The sequence below is a fragment of the Benincasa hispida genome, chromosome 4 (assembly GCF_009727055.1).
Source record: "Benincasa hispida cultivar B227 chromosome 4, ASM972705v1, whole genome shotgun sequence".
Classification (NCBI taxonomy): domain Eukaryota; kingdom Viridiplantae; phylum Streptophyta; class Magnoliopsida; order Cucurbitales; family Cucurbitaceae; genus Benincasa; species Benincasa hispida.
Window position 1 is genome coordinate 59,137,287 of NC_052352.1, and position 16,247 is coordinate 59,153,533.

General features: G+C 32.8%; 1 protein-coding gene across 1 annotated transcript; it reads left to right on the top strand.

Moving 5' to 3' along the window:
• Positions 1-5,693: 5,693 nt before the first annotated feature.
• On the top strand, positions 5,694-14,756 carry LOC120075392. The gene is made up of 3 exons (XM_039028746.1): positions 5,694-5,849; positions 6,868-7,494; positions 14,304-14,756. The coding sequence occupies exons 2-3, from the start codon at positions 6,941-6,943 to the stop codon at positions 14,371-14,373; spliced, it is 624 nt and encodes a 207-aa protein (XP_038884674.1). The 5' UTR covers positions 5,694-5,849; positions 6,868-6,940; the 3' UTR covers positions 14,374-14,756.
• The last annotated feature ends 1,491 nt before the right edge of the window (positions 14,757-16,247 follow it).

The window sequence follows — 16,247 nt, forward strand, 5'->3', positions numbered from 1 at the left end:
TTATGTTCGAGATATCAATTTAATGTCAAAATGAGCTAAAAAGATTCTAAATATGCACAAAGAAGTCAATCTCGAGCTATACATTGAAAGGAGGGAAGAAAATGGGAGAAAATATGAAGTTGTTGGAAAAGTATAACAGTGCAGCGTTTAGCGTAACTATGCTTCCTATGCGCTTTAGACTTAATAGGGGTTTTCAAAGCAGTGAACCCTACACTCTGATTGAAATAGGCAGCGTGCGGTGCTCCCATATAGCGTCGCGACGTGAAGCCAAATTTGGAAAGTTTATCATATTTTTGGAAATTCTTTTTTATATAATCCCTCAGAGATTTGGCTGCCGAATTCAATACAACTACACCATAAAATTCAAAGCTTTAGAGAGTATTTTTAGCCTAGAAAAAGTATGGAAAATTAGAGGCTCGTTTGGAGGCTATTTGAGATCCCAAGGTGTGAATCAAGGCAAGATTGATGGGCTTCAACGAGGGAGATTGCTTCGAAAGTGGTTTTTCTTCGTTTCCTTTATTTTTCTTTACTGATTATGATTGTAGCAATGTATGAGAATGCATTTGTGTGCATGGCTAAACATTCTAGTTTTAGGGTATTGATGAACTTAATTATGGATTTATGTTAATGCAATAGTATTTTCTATGGATGTTTGTCTTTGAGTGCTTTTCAATATTATTTGTACTTTATCACATCGATTGATCATAGATGTATGTTAGGTTGAATGTCAATTGGGAATGATTGTACATATAACTGGATCTATAATATTGGATCGTTAGCTAAACATTTCATGTAAATAATTCGGTTGTTAATCTACGAAAGTTGATCATGACCATCCTCTTAATACCATGCTTCTTAATTTGATTTTAAAAAATTAGTTATCAATTGTGTTTGCATGAGAATAGATTGTTATTGAAAGGTAACAATCTTGAAATAAGTGAAATTACTTTATTTACCTTTTATTTAAAATGATTTTAACTTGACTAGATTATCATTTGCCAGTGATTTATAGGATTTGAGCAAAAGAACTCGAGTGAAAAAAATTGAGAACCAACCAATTTTGCCTAATAATGTCGAGAAGGGACTAAATATCTAAAATGTGGAAGGAAACAAGGTCAAATTGAAAAAGGGGTGCCAACTTTCATCTTCTGGAAAAATGTAGTTTTGGAAAAAAATATTTTTTTTGGAAATTTTCATTTTCTAAAAAAAACTTGTACTTTTGGAAAGTTTTCATTTTCTTAAAAATGTATTTTTGGAAAGCTTTCTCTATAAAACTTAAAGGTCTTGAACCTTCCAAACCACGATAAAATTAGAGAACCTTAGAGAGTGTTTTTAGCTTTAAAATAGAGTTGAGAGAGTTAGAGGTTCATTTGGGGGCCATTTGAGATCTTGGGATACAAATTGGAGTTTCCAAAGTGTTCCAACGATGAGATTCATCATGATAGTAATGTTTTCTTTTCTCTTTATTCTCTTTACTTTTTCATGGTTGTTGCAATATATGAGAGTATGTTTGCAACAACGATGAGGGACTAAATGTTGTAGTTCTAGGGTGTTGATGAGCTTTGTTATGGATTTAAGTTAATGTCTTAGTATTTTCTATGGATGTTGTGTTCTTGAATGTTTTCCAATATTATCGTGCTTATTACATTGATTTATCATTGATGCATGCTAAATTAAATATTCAACTAGAAAGATTGTATGTTTAACCAGACCTATAATATTAAGTCATTATCTAATCTATCATGAAATTAGTTAAGTTGGTAATGAAAGTTGACATGACTATTCTTAATTTCATGCTCCTTAATTTGGTTTCAAGCAAGTAGTAATCAATTATGTTTGCATGAGAAAAGATTTTTATTGCATAACTTAATGAAGTGATCTGAAAAATAGTTTCAAGACTCAAACATATCATTAACAACATAATCCATAGAAATCTTTGCATGACTTAATGAAGTAATGAAGGAAATTAACATCTTTGAACATCTTTGTCTCTTAAATTTCAACATTTATCTTTACTCTACTTTCCTTTATTTTAAAAATCAAAATATCATCTAGAGTCCAATCCTTAAATAAAATCAACACAATTCTAAAATAGGTAAGTATAATTCGGACATTTGGTCTCTAGAGGACGATACTTAGTCTCTTGACTATCTTACTAAATTATACTTGATATGTGCACTTGCATTACATCAAGATCTAGGCATCAATGAACTTGAAAGGTGAATAGAAATACAGACGCATGCACACACACATATTTCTTCAAGGGTACTGCGTTATCACTTCGTCCATTTCTTCAAGGGTACATTGGCAACTTAAAGTAAATTTTTAATTGCAATCACATCCATGAAAGAGAAAACTGTTGCCACTGAAATCAAATACTACAGATATCAAAATCTATTTAAATATCAAATTCAAATTTGGAGCATATCCCAAATTTGATCTCTAGTCCATATTATTTAAATTTAGGTTTTATCCTCATGTCCAATTAAATTGTGGATAAGACCTCAAATTATCAAGTTTAAATTTAGGCATATTATAAAATTTATCCCAAATTAATTAGGCTTTTATCCTCAAGTCAAATTAAATTGTGGATAAAACCTCAATTTTATCACGAATTAAAATTTGAGTATATTTAAAATTTTATCCAATTCACTTTGGTTCTTATCTCATGCTAAATTTCTTCAATGTTTAAATCAAGATTATTATCTCAAATTAAAAATTTACGCATAATTCAAAATTTATCACAAATTCAATTCAACCAAGTTGAATTTTTATCCTTATGTCAAATAAAATTGTGGATAAGACTTTAGATTTATCTCAAATTAAAATTTAGACATAATCCAAATTTTATTCTAAAACGAAATGGAGTGAAATTTAAATTTATCCCCAAAATTCTATTCCAAGTTCAAGCCATACATCTTGGATAACATCTTGAATAGAAGTCCGTTTTCACTCCAAATTCAAAATTTTGAGTTAAATAGAGCATAAATTTTACTAAATTTCAAACCAAAGTTTATGTCAAGAAAGAAAATAAAAACTTTTGACCCTAAGTTTAAATAAAGAAAGAAAATTTAAACCAAATTTTGATAAGTTGGCATAAAAAATGTGTGTCATATACACAAAATTTAAATCAAACTTATGTACCAAATTCATAGTTTGATTAAACTAATACATCAAATAGAGTCAAATTCAAGAACATATAACTTGTATTTTGATTCAAACTTTATCTTTTTTTAGATTCACCCGTTCATACATGTGTATAAATCTAAAAAAGAGACATTTATTAAATGAGAAATTTTAGACCAATCACAAATTGCCACCTCATTTCTCAAATTAATGACAAAATGAGAAATCGACTGATTACAAGTTGACACATGTCTCAAATTGAAATTGAATGCACAAGTTGACAATTTCCGATGATGCCACGTGTTTTCGTCGTGACCGTTGGATCAATAAAATATTTTTGGTTCAATTTGTATGAATATTTGGGTTTAAGTCCAATTGATCTAAAAAAAATAGGCTTAATTTGACCCAAATGTCAAACAAAACCAAGATTCAATTAATTGGGCCCAAGGGCCAAGTCTGTGGCCAACCAAACCTAAGCCCACAAAGTCCACCTGAAAACTCTATAAATAGAGAAGTTCTTCTTTTGAAGGGTTGATAAATTTTAGACTATAGAGAGCCTAGAGAAAAATTTTCCAACAATCAGAAGATTTTCTAACTCCTAAAATTGAATATTCCTTGAAGATACAAATCATTCTCCTGAAGATACAAACACTTGAAGATACAAGTCAGTTTTTTGAAGATACAAACACTTGAAGATACAAGTCAGTCTCCTAAAGATGCAAACATCTTCTCGAGACTTCAACTTCAATAACATAATACACTTTGTTTCTTCAAATAAAGTGTACGATTGAGAGAGAATCAAATTATCGAGTACTAGAGTTCGAACCACATCTGCAAAAATCAACATAAACACAAGTTTAACTCCATGAAACACGTTTCTCCAGAAAAAACCTTATGGCAACAATCTTTTCCATTATCTTATATGGATATTTATCTTTTCATATCTTGTAAACTCCATAAATAGTTTTCATTGAGATATTTGAGATATACGATTGAATACATAATATATTTATCTTCTATTTTCTCTTCTCCCTACTTTGCTCCAGTTTCCTTTATTTTATAACAAAAATTTCTTGTTGGTATTTTTTTTATTAACATGTCATATTTTTCTCTCATTTTTTCACTTTTTTATATAATATATTATTTATTAAAATAAATTTTCTTATATTATTTAATTAACTTAATTAAAAATAAAAATTAGTAATATACTAAACCTAATTAATTAAAATAATTAAGTATTAATTAATATGACATTTATTAAATATATTAATTAGTTAATTTTAATTATAAATTACTAATTTTTTTAAAAAAATTATAATTAAAATTAATATTTGATTCTTTCCATATATGTCAAAGAGGCTACTTACAAAATATTTTTAATAACTCACCCTTTCCACACATATGTTTTTCTAGGTGAATGAAAAGGCGTCTAAGGCAGTTGACATGGCGTTGCTAGTTGTGCTATGGGAACTAAGTCATCGTGAACTTTGTTCTCTTCTTTATTAATTTTTGTCGAACTATCTAAGATTCCAATGACTAGCCTTGTCATATGTCATATTCTTTTGTTGTTTTAAGGGATCTCAAAGTTAAATTCTTTTCCTTGTTGCTAAATAAAGTGCTCTGATTGATTTTTTTCCTCCTTAAAAGTGTGTGTTTCACCAAATTTTGAAATTTGCATGAGGAACGTTCCATGGTTTATCCCTAAGAAAAGTCGAATCGTGATAGTACCAAGACATATCTATCTTTCAAGGTGATGCATAATCGATCTAGGCCTTTTTAAGAGAGTTCTTTCAGAGATGAGTTTCGATAAGGGAGTAAGTGATGAGTTGGCTTATGATACTACTTGCTCGAAGGGTGACAATAGGGGAGAGCTTAGTCGGGTATTGAATGATCATCATGGCAACATCGTTAGTGCAAAGTGTCAATCGGTGGTCAGGAATTTTACCATTCTTCTTCTAGAAATGAGGGTGATTGAAGTGGAGTGAGATTAATTATTAAGGTTGATTTCTCCTTTCTTTCACTAAATCTTATTGTCCAGAGGCTATTGAGATTTTTTTATTTGTTAATTGATAAATTTCTCTAATTGGCTTTCTTAGCTTACCAATGATCACAAACGTTCTCTTTCTAACAATGTGTAATGTGGGAGAATCGAACTTCTGACATTAAAGTAGATAACACAAGTTTATACCAATAAAACTATACATTTTTTGTTGGGGGCTTTGGTTATGTTGTCTATATTTCTTAAAAATATATAAAAATATTCATTTAAAACTCCCACATGTTGATTAAAATATTTAAATCCACTTGATGGGAAAGTCCATAAATTACAATATACAACGAGCGTTATACTAAAGCAAACAAAAGCAAGCTTTCCTTTTAAAAATTTAAATAAATTAAATTATCAAACAAATTAAAAAAATGCATTGCTTTTAAGAAAAGCGAGTGACCCAAATTAAAAACAATTTTCTTTAGATTAAAAAAAGATGAAGAGTGGGACCCACCGCTATCATGCGCCTCCAAAGACAAACAAAGCCATTCGTCTCTATTAACCTTTTCTGGCTTTAATATAATTTGTAGCAAAAATTCATTTCAACTTTTTTCCAATTCCATTTCTCAAATTCGGCGATTGATTCCCCCATTTTTCACTATCAATGATGCTTCAGCCATGGCGCCGTCGATTTAAACTCCGGTGATCTCTCTCGTTTTCGACTCTGCCGGGTTCTGTACGTTCTATTCTTCCCATATATTGATCTGATTTTGCGCTTCTTTTTGGATAAATTGCTGGAGTGGAATTCGAATGTTTGAATTTCTTGCGTTTCCTTTCTTTTTGAAGTTTAAGAAAGTCAATATGTTAGTTGATTCGAGCTTGCTGTGACTGGTATGCTTGTTTCCAGTTTAGCAATGGAGATAAAGTATATCTAAGATTTCGAATTTCGATTTTAGTTCATTTTCTTTCCCCCCTATTTGCTTTGCGAACAAAACGACCACTTTCTTTTATGTTCGATCTTCCATCACTTCTTTGAAGTTAGAAGCTCTTTGGAAGTTTGAATTGCTTACTTCTTAGATGGTTATGTCACGTCTACAGGTGGTGGGTTATTGTGGTTTTGATTTTAGTGGCGTTTATGAGATTTATTGTTTGACTTTAGTTAAATTTATGAGTGCTATTACGTCGATGAGACCGATTGAGGCATCCTTCTGGTGTATATGGACGGATTACTGAATAATAATGCCAAGACTAAAATTTTAGTTACATCAATGATTCGGTTCTATGAGATTCTCGCTATCCTTTCCATTTCATTTGGTGGACTTAACTGTATGCGTTTTATTGTCACAGTTTTTGGCTTCCTAACTCCTGTCAGTTACCATAAAATCTATGGTTTCCAAATTCTTGAAGGCCATTCTCAGCTCTGTGGATTCTTATTTAAGCCTTAAATTCTTATGCTTTACGATTTTTTCCATTCTAGTTTACATTGCTGATTAAAAGACTCGAAATAGTAGCAATTAAGTGAATGTTTGCTTGGTGTTATTCCCCCTGTTTTCCTTAATTTTACCGTTGCTTTATGTATGGTCACTTTGACACACACACTCTCGAAGGTTTTCCTTCACTGTTATGTTTTATAATGTACACTATCGTTGGTAAAAGAATACATTATACATTTGTGAGAAATATTGCATACTCAATTTTGTTTTCTGATACTATTATGTGGACTGTTCTGATTATCGATCACTGGTGGTGGACAGGTGTCTTTGGTTGCTTGAGGGGTGGAAGCCTTCCAAGAAATAAATTTTGAGCTCCCCAGATGTGGTATAACTAATGTTATTGGCAGTAGAAGGAGGAGGGTTCTTTTCTTCTTCAGCATCTGGGTATAGCAAGGGTTTGACCCTTCTCCTTTTGGGTCAAAAGGACGAAGATAAACCCATGAGAGTTTCTCCGTGGAATCATTACCAGTTGGTGGACCAAGAATCAGAATCTGACCTCCAGCTGGCTTCCACAAAGAACCACATTTCCCACGGCTGTGCCTCCTTTGTTTGCTTTGGTCGCACTTCCGCAGGGCTCGACAGTTCCCCTTCTCCTCTTAAAGTTGGCCCAACCTTACCACATGATTCTTTGCCTGGGCCTATAAGTACCGAAGAGAGGAAAGATGAATTTCCTAATGTGGAAGATGGTAATACTTTCAGAAATATAGCCCTTAAAAGTAGCTTGAAAAGGCCAAGTAATGGTATTTCAATTTCTCATCAGAATGCTCATGAAAGTGAAACAATAAGTAAAAAGGATGGTGATATACGTTGTCTTACTAATAGAAGGAAAGTTCAGTGGACTGATGCTTGTGGGAGTGAACTTGTAGAGATCAGGGAATTTGAGCCCAGGTATTGATGTTTCATACATTTTTTTTCTAAAGCACAAAAGTTATTTACGTCTGTTGATTTCCTTTATCATGCTCCTTCTCTGCGAGCCTCAAGCTCACAAAAGGGAACCCCACTGATGAAAAGGGCTCCAATCAAGTAGAAAAAGATCTAAAGAATAATTAGAAAACAACCTTGTTACTGATGCCTAAAGAGAAACGTAGATCCTAACAAGAGACCACACATCACTAGGGTATCTCCCAAACCCTCTAGAGGTCCTACCTTTCTCTCACCACACAAGTCCCACAACACAGACCTTTTCACACCACAAAAACTTCCCCTTCTCCAGAAACGATGGATGGAGAAGGGACTCCTCAATCACCTTTCAAAGAGTTCTGTGTGTAGCAAACTGAAAATCAAACATCTCAAAAAAAGAGATTCCAAACAATTCTATCAAAATCGCAACTTCAAAGAATATGATCAAGGTTTTCTTCATCCAATAAAGAATGTAACAAAATGACCCAATCAAAGTAGATATCTTTCTCAAAAGCTAATCTAAAGTGTTACATTGTCCATGGATGACTTGTCAATTGAGGAACTGAACCTTGTCCAGAATTCTCACCTTCCACAAAGAAGAAAAAATAGACTCGTTGATCAGTGAGAAATTCAATTAGCACTCAAAGAACAAGTATGGATTACAAGAAAAATCCTCACTAGGGTTGGATTCCAAAAATGAATATCCCTTCTCCTTAGTCTAAGAACAAACTCCCCGTTCAAAGATAAGAAAGCCAAGACGTCTGACCTTTCCCCAATATCTGCTGTTTCATTCCAATTACCTTTTTCACTTTGAACTGATTTTTGTTGTTCTTATGCTGACATTCTATGTTTGGAAGAGAATGTTCTTCTATGTGTCATAAAAGCTTTGACTCACTCATAATCTCGGGAGGCATTGAGGCCAGCTATGAATATGTGAAAAATTGAAATTATTCAAAGTTTTCCTGTTTTGGAGTGAACGATGAATCATGTATCATGCTCCAGCTCCGTGTATGGTGACTTTGAGAAATCTTCTCACTTCAGACTTCTTTAATACGTTGATCTCTTACTGAAATATTTGGAAGTCCTTGATTTATGTATTTTCTAAATGTAACTACTGTTGGAAATTTTGTCCGTTAAGGTCAGTCAATCATTTATAATACACAGACCTAATAATTACAATTAGAAACTTTCAATGGCCCTGGAAAAGATAAGGCCCTGGTTCATACAAAACTCTTTTAAAGTTATTTGAAAAGGTATAAAACACTTTAAGGATGACTTTCTAGAAATATTCCACGACTTATCTCTAACAGAAATCATTGTTCCAGTGAACGAAGCCCTAATTGTTTAAATAAACCTGCCCAAGCAAAGTGCTGTACTGAAACATGTTAGCCTAGCTGCAGGAGTGAATGAATCTAGAGGCAGAATCAAGGTATTAGGTGGTAGGTGCTTCCTAATATTGTTTGTACTCGCCAGTTTGCCTTTGTTGTTGGAAGATACCTTTCTGACCTCATCCTTGTTGCCAAATTTGGTGGCTGATTATTGAAGATGTTGGAAGAGAAAATTAGTTTTCTCTAAGCTAATGTTAATTGATTGGGACTTTTCCAACAATATTCTTGCCTTAAAGATGTTGGGTCCAAATAGTTCTAAATTGTAGCAGTATTCTGGTATTAGTTTTGGCTGATGTCTTTTGGGAGGTTTTATAGTGGGTATCTAAGATGCATGGTCACAGATACAGCAACACCATTCAATTACCTGGACACCGACATGTTAGAGACGTGATGTATCTTAAAGCAAGATTTGATTGACTATAGTGAGGAAAAAGATGCCATATAGGAGAATAGTTAAAACTTTTTAAAAGGATTTTTTTTCTTCCTTTTTTTTTTATTTATTATTCTTTCCTGAAGTTGGGGGGGAAAAGAAGAAGAAGAAGGTAAAAAGATGGGTCAGCGGCAACGTGGTAGCAGCCAGTAGCCGGTCCATGGACCATGATGGTTTTCTTTCTCCACTTAGTTTTTAGGGTTTATTGTTTTAAGGGTTTACGGTTATTTTTATCTTTCTTCTTCTTCTTCTTTCTATTTTTTATTTTTTGTTTTTTGTTTATTTATTACATTTTATGTCAGGCTTAATGCAATTAGCCTATATTATCCTTTCCTTAGGTACCCAAAAATGGGGTCTGGGCCCTTTCCATTTTGAGAAGATTTGGTTAGAGCATCCTTCTTCCAAAGCCTATATTTCTTCTTGGTGGAATGTGCTGGTCCCTGGGATTTGGGAGGGATATCGTTTTGTGGGAAAGTTAAGATATCTAAAAGCGCTCTAAGGTCTTGGAACGGGGAGCTCTTTGGAGATATTAAAACTCAAACAAGAGATCATTAATAGAATCAATGACTCAATGTGATTGACTTGCAGGAGGTGCCCCTCTTGGATATTTCTCTGAAAGGAGAGGGATTCTCTGAAAGGAGAGTTCGTTGAGGTGATTAGACAAGAGTCTATCAGTTGGAGTCTAAAGGAAAAAGTTAAGTGGGCCAAGATAGGGCATTGCAGTACTTTATTTTTTTCAGTAGTTAGTGGCAAAGGAATAAGAACAGTATTGGCTCCCTGTTTTTGGCTAGTGGGGTTTTTTCATTAAGTGGGGAGGTTGAGGAGGAGGTTCTTCATAACAATAAGGAAGTTGAGAAATCTATTCAACCTCATCAAAGTCTTAAATCTGTCTCAGACCTCAAAATGCTTATATATAAGTTGCATATATTTAAATCTATGACTGCTGGTGGTATAAGCACAAGCTAACTTAAATATTTATAGAAGAAATGTAGAATTGTAGGGTTGGCACCCTCACATGCTCTACCTTTGTATGCCATCTTGGAGGTAACTTAGAGGCCACTTCTGGCTGGAATCCTGTTGGGAAAAATTTTGAAGATGAACAAATGAAATTACGACGTTTCAAGAGGCAATGAGTTAACCCTTGTTCAATGAGTTCTATCTATCATTTGATTTTTAGATAAGAACATTTCATTGATTTTTAGATAAGAAACATTTCATCGAATAAATAAAATAAAGGGAGACCCCAAGCACCTAAAGGTGATTACAACGAGATTTCCAATTGGAAACTAAATAAGGACTAAAGTTCTTAAAAGGGTGCTTCGTTTTTGCACCAATAAAAAGCAGTAGACAGAACCAAATCAATAAATGATTTTTAAGAGTATCTAAAGAGATGCTTATTACCCTCATCCTATAAAGTTTAGAAGAAAGCTCAAAGAATGGCCAACCAAACCCTTTTCTTTGTGCCAATAAAAGGGTGTCCCACTCCCACCAAAAGAGAAGCAAGGATGTCAAATATATTATTAGAACAGGCAAAGAAGCATCTAAATGGACACACACGTGCGCGTGCACACAATTGCCTCACTTATAGCCTCATCTCACAAGTCACACAACTTATTTTTATACCATAGGAAAATTTAAGGTTAATTAATTAAAAATTTATATATTTAAAAAATTAGTTTGTTGTATTTTGCTCTCAAAATGTATTATTTTTTTGTTATATATGTGTCTACTTAGTATACCAAGTATTTGATACATGTCTAACAAATGTTTGATCTACTTTTACTTTCACTTTGTATAACTAGTGTCTAACACATGTATGATGCTAATAAGTTTCTGATAAGTTTCCAACAAGTGTTGGAGTATTCAAGTATTGGACACAGAAATGCTAGCCAAAGTAAACTATCCATAAAGTTGACAGGTATCATATTCACCATACATGAGTAAGAACAAATATAGTGAGCTACAAGCTTGAGTACCAAATATTAGGTCAATTCCGAGAGGGCCAGCTTCTTTCCTACTGTTTCCCAATTAGATTCAGAATTTTGTTAAATGCTAAACAAAAAAATTAATTACTGCAGTAGTTTTGTATGCCTACTTTAGGAACTAAAAAACAGATCTCGGAGTTAGGATCAAAATAGAACCTCCGGAAGTATAAAAAGACTAAAATGTTGAGACCTGTTGCTTCTTCAAAGATGACTGTTGAAAAGATCTTTTATGCTTCTATAATCTTTGTTTGATAAAAGCAAGCGTCATTGGCATTAGCAAAAAGGTGACTAATACAAATGAAGGCATTCCTGGAAGAAAACTTGGAAATATGAAAATTTTGGCTGTAACGATTTGAATGGTAAAGCTGATTTTTCTTGGGACTGTGTCCTGGTGGCTGAAACGTGACCAAAAGAATTCAAAAGGGATTTCTGTTAGGTATCTTCCTCTCCTGCAAACAGAAAAAGCCAACAAGTTGTAGAAAATAGGGGAATAGCAACCTCCCCGTGATATTTCTATTCCAAAATGAAAAATAGAGAGTTCCACAACAATGAGAAAAGATCCAAAGAACAAGAATAAAAATAGAAATAAGAAAACGATGAATGACTCAGTACATTCGAGAGAGCTGGAAATCCCCCACAGCCTCAACTTTCTTCAAAACTTCCACATCTTATTCTCTTCCAAAAACCCCTACATAAACCCTATGGCTGATCCCCACACTACATAACAAGGATAGTCGTCCCTTTCCCATCTGTCCTTGTGCATTGCCTAATTCACTCCTTCTTCCATAAGTATGGATAGTTGGCGCTCTCACAATTTCTTAGTACATATTTATTTTTTGTCCTTCAGCTGGAATTTTTGGCATTGATTATTACAACAGTTTCAATTTCAATATTTGATTAAGTGGCTAAAGATAGTGTTGCTATTATGAGGTCAAAAGATAATTTAGGTCAGTGCTTTAAAGGCCTTGTAGAATTTGGATGCAAATAAACTATCAAAACTTCAATAGGGAGAAAGGAGATTGGGAAGGAAGTATTCGAGTTGGCTAAGTTTTATTTTTTTTTGGAGTAAACAAACACTTGAGAGACTCATGCTCAAAAGTCGAAAAGAAGGGGAAAAAAACTATAATGGGGAGACAAAAGCATAAGAAAATGACAAAACATAAAACATAATATGAATAATAAAACACAAAGCTGAGATCCAAAACAAAATCCCTTTCTGATTATACTCCTGATATTAATTCCAATAGGACGGCATCTTTACGAGTTTGTATTGGTCTAGAATTTTGTTATTTATATTGTGTTTTAGTACCTTTTAGAATTAATGTAGTTATAGTTAGCAGTCCAAAAAAAAGTCTTTTAGCACTAATGAAATTGTGTCTTGTTTGTATCATTACTTTGGAACTCAGAATCTTTCTTTCTTTGATATTACTATATTATGAAGTTCACTATATTGTGTTTAGCACTAAAATGCTTTTCCTTTTCAGAAATAAATATATACACATACATGTGTACACATCAGTTTTGAAGTTATATAAAACCGTACTGTAGGACGCCAATTAACCAAATAGATCAACTTGACTTAGTTTCTATTAGTTTTGTCATTTTTTCTTCATACGGCTTGCATTTAAGGTCATGGAGATGTCCAATTGGTGGGTTACATTAATCGATTAAGAATATGATGTTCTATCTCTTACAACGCCCATTTTCTTTCACCACAAACACTTATTCCCATTAAGATCCATGTGCTTAACTTTTTAAAGCACATATATCTCTCAGACGAGTCTTCATTTTACATCCATCTTTTACCAATCTCTCTGTGAACTCTCTCACTATCTAGCCTCTGCATGGTGATGCACACTTCCTCTCAAGTCGCATATAACCCCTTATATATATATATATATTTCTTCTCTCACTAGCCTCTCCCCCTACAAACTCACCCTTTTTTTCAAATTTAAATGTTTTTATTTAAGTTATTTGCTAATTCTTGAAGTATATTTGTTTTCATGATTCATTTATAACATAAATGATTCATGAATTCCTACGATCCTCCCCACTCTCCACCCATTTTTTTTTAAGAAACAATTTTGTTAATTTATTTTTTTATGAAAAGATACAATGTTATTGATATGTGTAATTACAAAGATGAGTGAAAGAAGCTGGAATTCAAAGGACTTCTCCAGTAGACAAAAGTGAAATAAAATTATATGAATGATGAACAAGGAAAGATAATTTACAAGAAGTGAGAGCTAAATAAGTAATGTTGTTAAATAGTCTATCTTAAGATTGCTTCTTGCTCGTGTATTGCCTTTGGTTCCTATTTTGTTAAGAAAGAAACACTTGAAATATTTGAATGATTTAATTGTAAATACATTTTTTGATCTAAGAATATATATAAAGTGAGAGTATTTCTTCATAAAAACCAATGCTTGTTTTGTGGTATAGAAGTCATCTAAACAGTGTACCATTGCATTGCTCCTCACTCTTAAACGCCAAGGAATATTAATTCGTTAATTTTCTTTATTGAAGTTTAGAAATTAAATCATTTCAATAGTAGAAAAAGAAACTTGAAGCATATCTTAACTTTAAAGTGATTGTGCTCATTCACATTTACTTTTATATTATACATATGTTTATGGAGAACACACATCGCACATGTGATGAATTCTCTCGGCAGTACTGTGATATTCCTCTTTTGATTGCCCTTGCCTGGAGAATTGTTGCAGATAACAGCCCTAGAAAAGTTCTTCCTGCTGAGTATTGTCTTATTATTCATCTCAAGTTTTGCAAGTACAATGTAGTTTTCATTCTCGAATCAGTTGAGTCTCTTTGAAGTAAATTTCCTCGAGAGTAAAAGATTAATTTGCACATTCCAAATATGTTTTATCGTCTCTTATTTGTCCTGTTTTTATTTCCTCTCTTCTCTGGAATGTTTTCTTATGATTCAGGCACTCTCTCATTCTCCTCTTTCTAATTGTTATTGGGTTCCATTGCCAGTGAAGCAGATCTTTCCGATGACGAGTTTGAAAATGGGAACAAGAGAAGTTGTTCTTGTGCAATTATGTAGCTTGGCTCATGTCCAAAATTCTTTAGGATGCTTCAAGAAGTAGAGTAAATCTTCAACAGAGAAAAAAAAAGGGGGGGGAAATGCTTGTCTGCCTCCTTTGCTTAACATTCTTTGTGGATCGCGACATTCCGATAAGCCACGACCATGACGACAACTTCAATCAATGGCCACATTTTCCACTCAATCATCGTTGTTCATAGTAATCATTTCAGTTTTGTTCTTGTGTGCTTTGTTTATTATTATTGTCATTTGTAAGACTTCCTCCATTGTACACTATCTTCAGTATATTCTTAATTGTTTTCTTTTTTGGTCATTTGCTATATAATGAATATTCATTTGTTGTCCCAAATTCCCAAATGATACATCCTGATGGAATTATATTACTTTTATGTTCTCTTCAAGATCAAATGTTTTCAAGCACTTGATATTTGAGATAGGATGCTGTAGTTTTGCTAGACAAAACTTAATGGGTGAGGAAAAGTCAGAAGTATCCATTGAAAGAAGGAAAGGAAACTACATAATAGGAAAACAGTCTAATAAATACAATTGTAGAAACTTTCCTATTTTCAACACTTTCCAACTTCATATTCTGATTAAATCTAACTTAATCTTTAGTATACTAAAAGTGTTCTTGAATCAAATCTTGAAACTTTAAGTATGCAGTTAAGAGTACAGTTTAAAATTTTGTTCGAAATCTTGAAACTTCGATTTTCCCTAAATTTCTCGAAATTTAGAAATTTCGAGGTTTCCATGGACACTTTAAGTTTCTATTGTTATTTTTTAAGTTATGCTTGCTCAATAGAAGTTTTTTTTTTCTCCTTTACCATAAAAAAATTTATTTTCAAGAAACCACATATTTTTATTCAAATATTTTCAATTGAATTTTCACATCATTTTATCTCAGGCTTGAATTGATGTGAGTTATTTAATATTTCTCTCATTTTTTCTTAAGCTCTATCTACTTCTAGAGTTTTTTTCTTTTTCTTTTTTCTTTTCAATTATGTTGTGTTATATTTAATGTTGTGCTTTTTACATCCTTCTTATGCTTAATATTATGATTTTTCTATCCTTATTATGTAATGTGATGTTAATTTAATGTTATGATTTTTCAATTTTGTATCTACTTCATTTTATAATAAACAATTTATAGTTATTTTGTATGTAAATATTTCATGTTATTTAATTTCGTAACTATTTTCCATTTCTTTTTAAAATTTTTGCTATTGCATCGATATTTACATAAATCTTTTACAATATACATCTAAATGTTTCTCACACTCCCTCCCAGACTACCCTTTAAACCATTGAGAGGATGTGATTACAGCAGTTACCACTCAATTAGTAGCACTTATTGCCTAACTTCCTTACTTTACCTGCTTAGATACCCTGGTAAACATGCGTAACGGTACATACAGAACAGTTTAACTAGCATTTCCAATTAAAAACAGTAACAGGGTTTCATACATCCTACGACAAACATAACATACATACATCAAAAAACCAATGGGTCTCGACAAACTAGCCTAGTCCTTATATGAACATGACATATGTACGAGTATATACAAAACCAACACCTAAACTTCTTCCCAAGCTAAGTCCTTGAGTGGCAGAGTAGCAACAAAGTTACCACTCGAGAAATTGACCGCTACTTGGGGAGAGAAAACATTTCAAACGAGGTGAGCTATTAGCCTAGTGAGTGACTAAATAAGTATAACATCATGCTTTAAATTTGAAAACCAGCAAGCAAACTCATACTTAAAACTATTGAAACATGTAATATCTAGAAAGCATTAGACATCTGAAATCCTTAGTTGAGAGAGAACTTCTTGGCTCAATCCTTCAACGTCTAGCCTTAGCTGGGGTGGAGTGACATC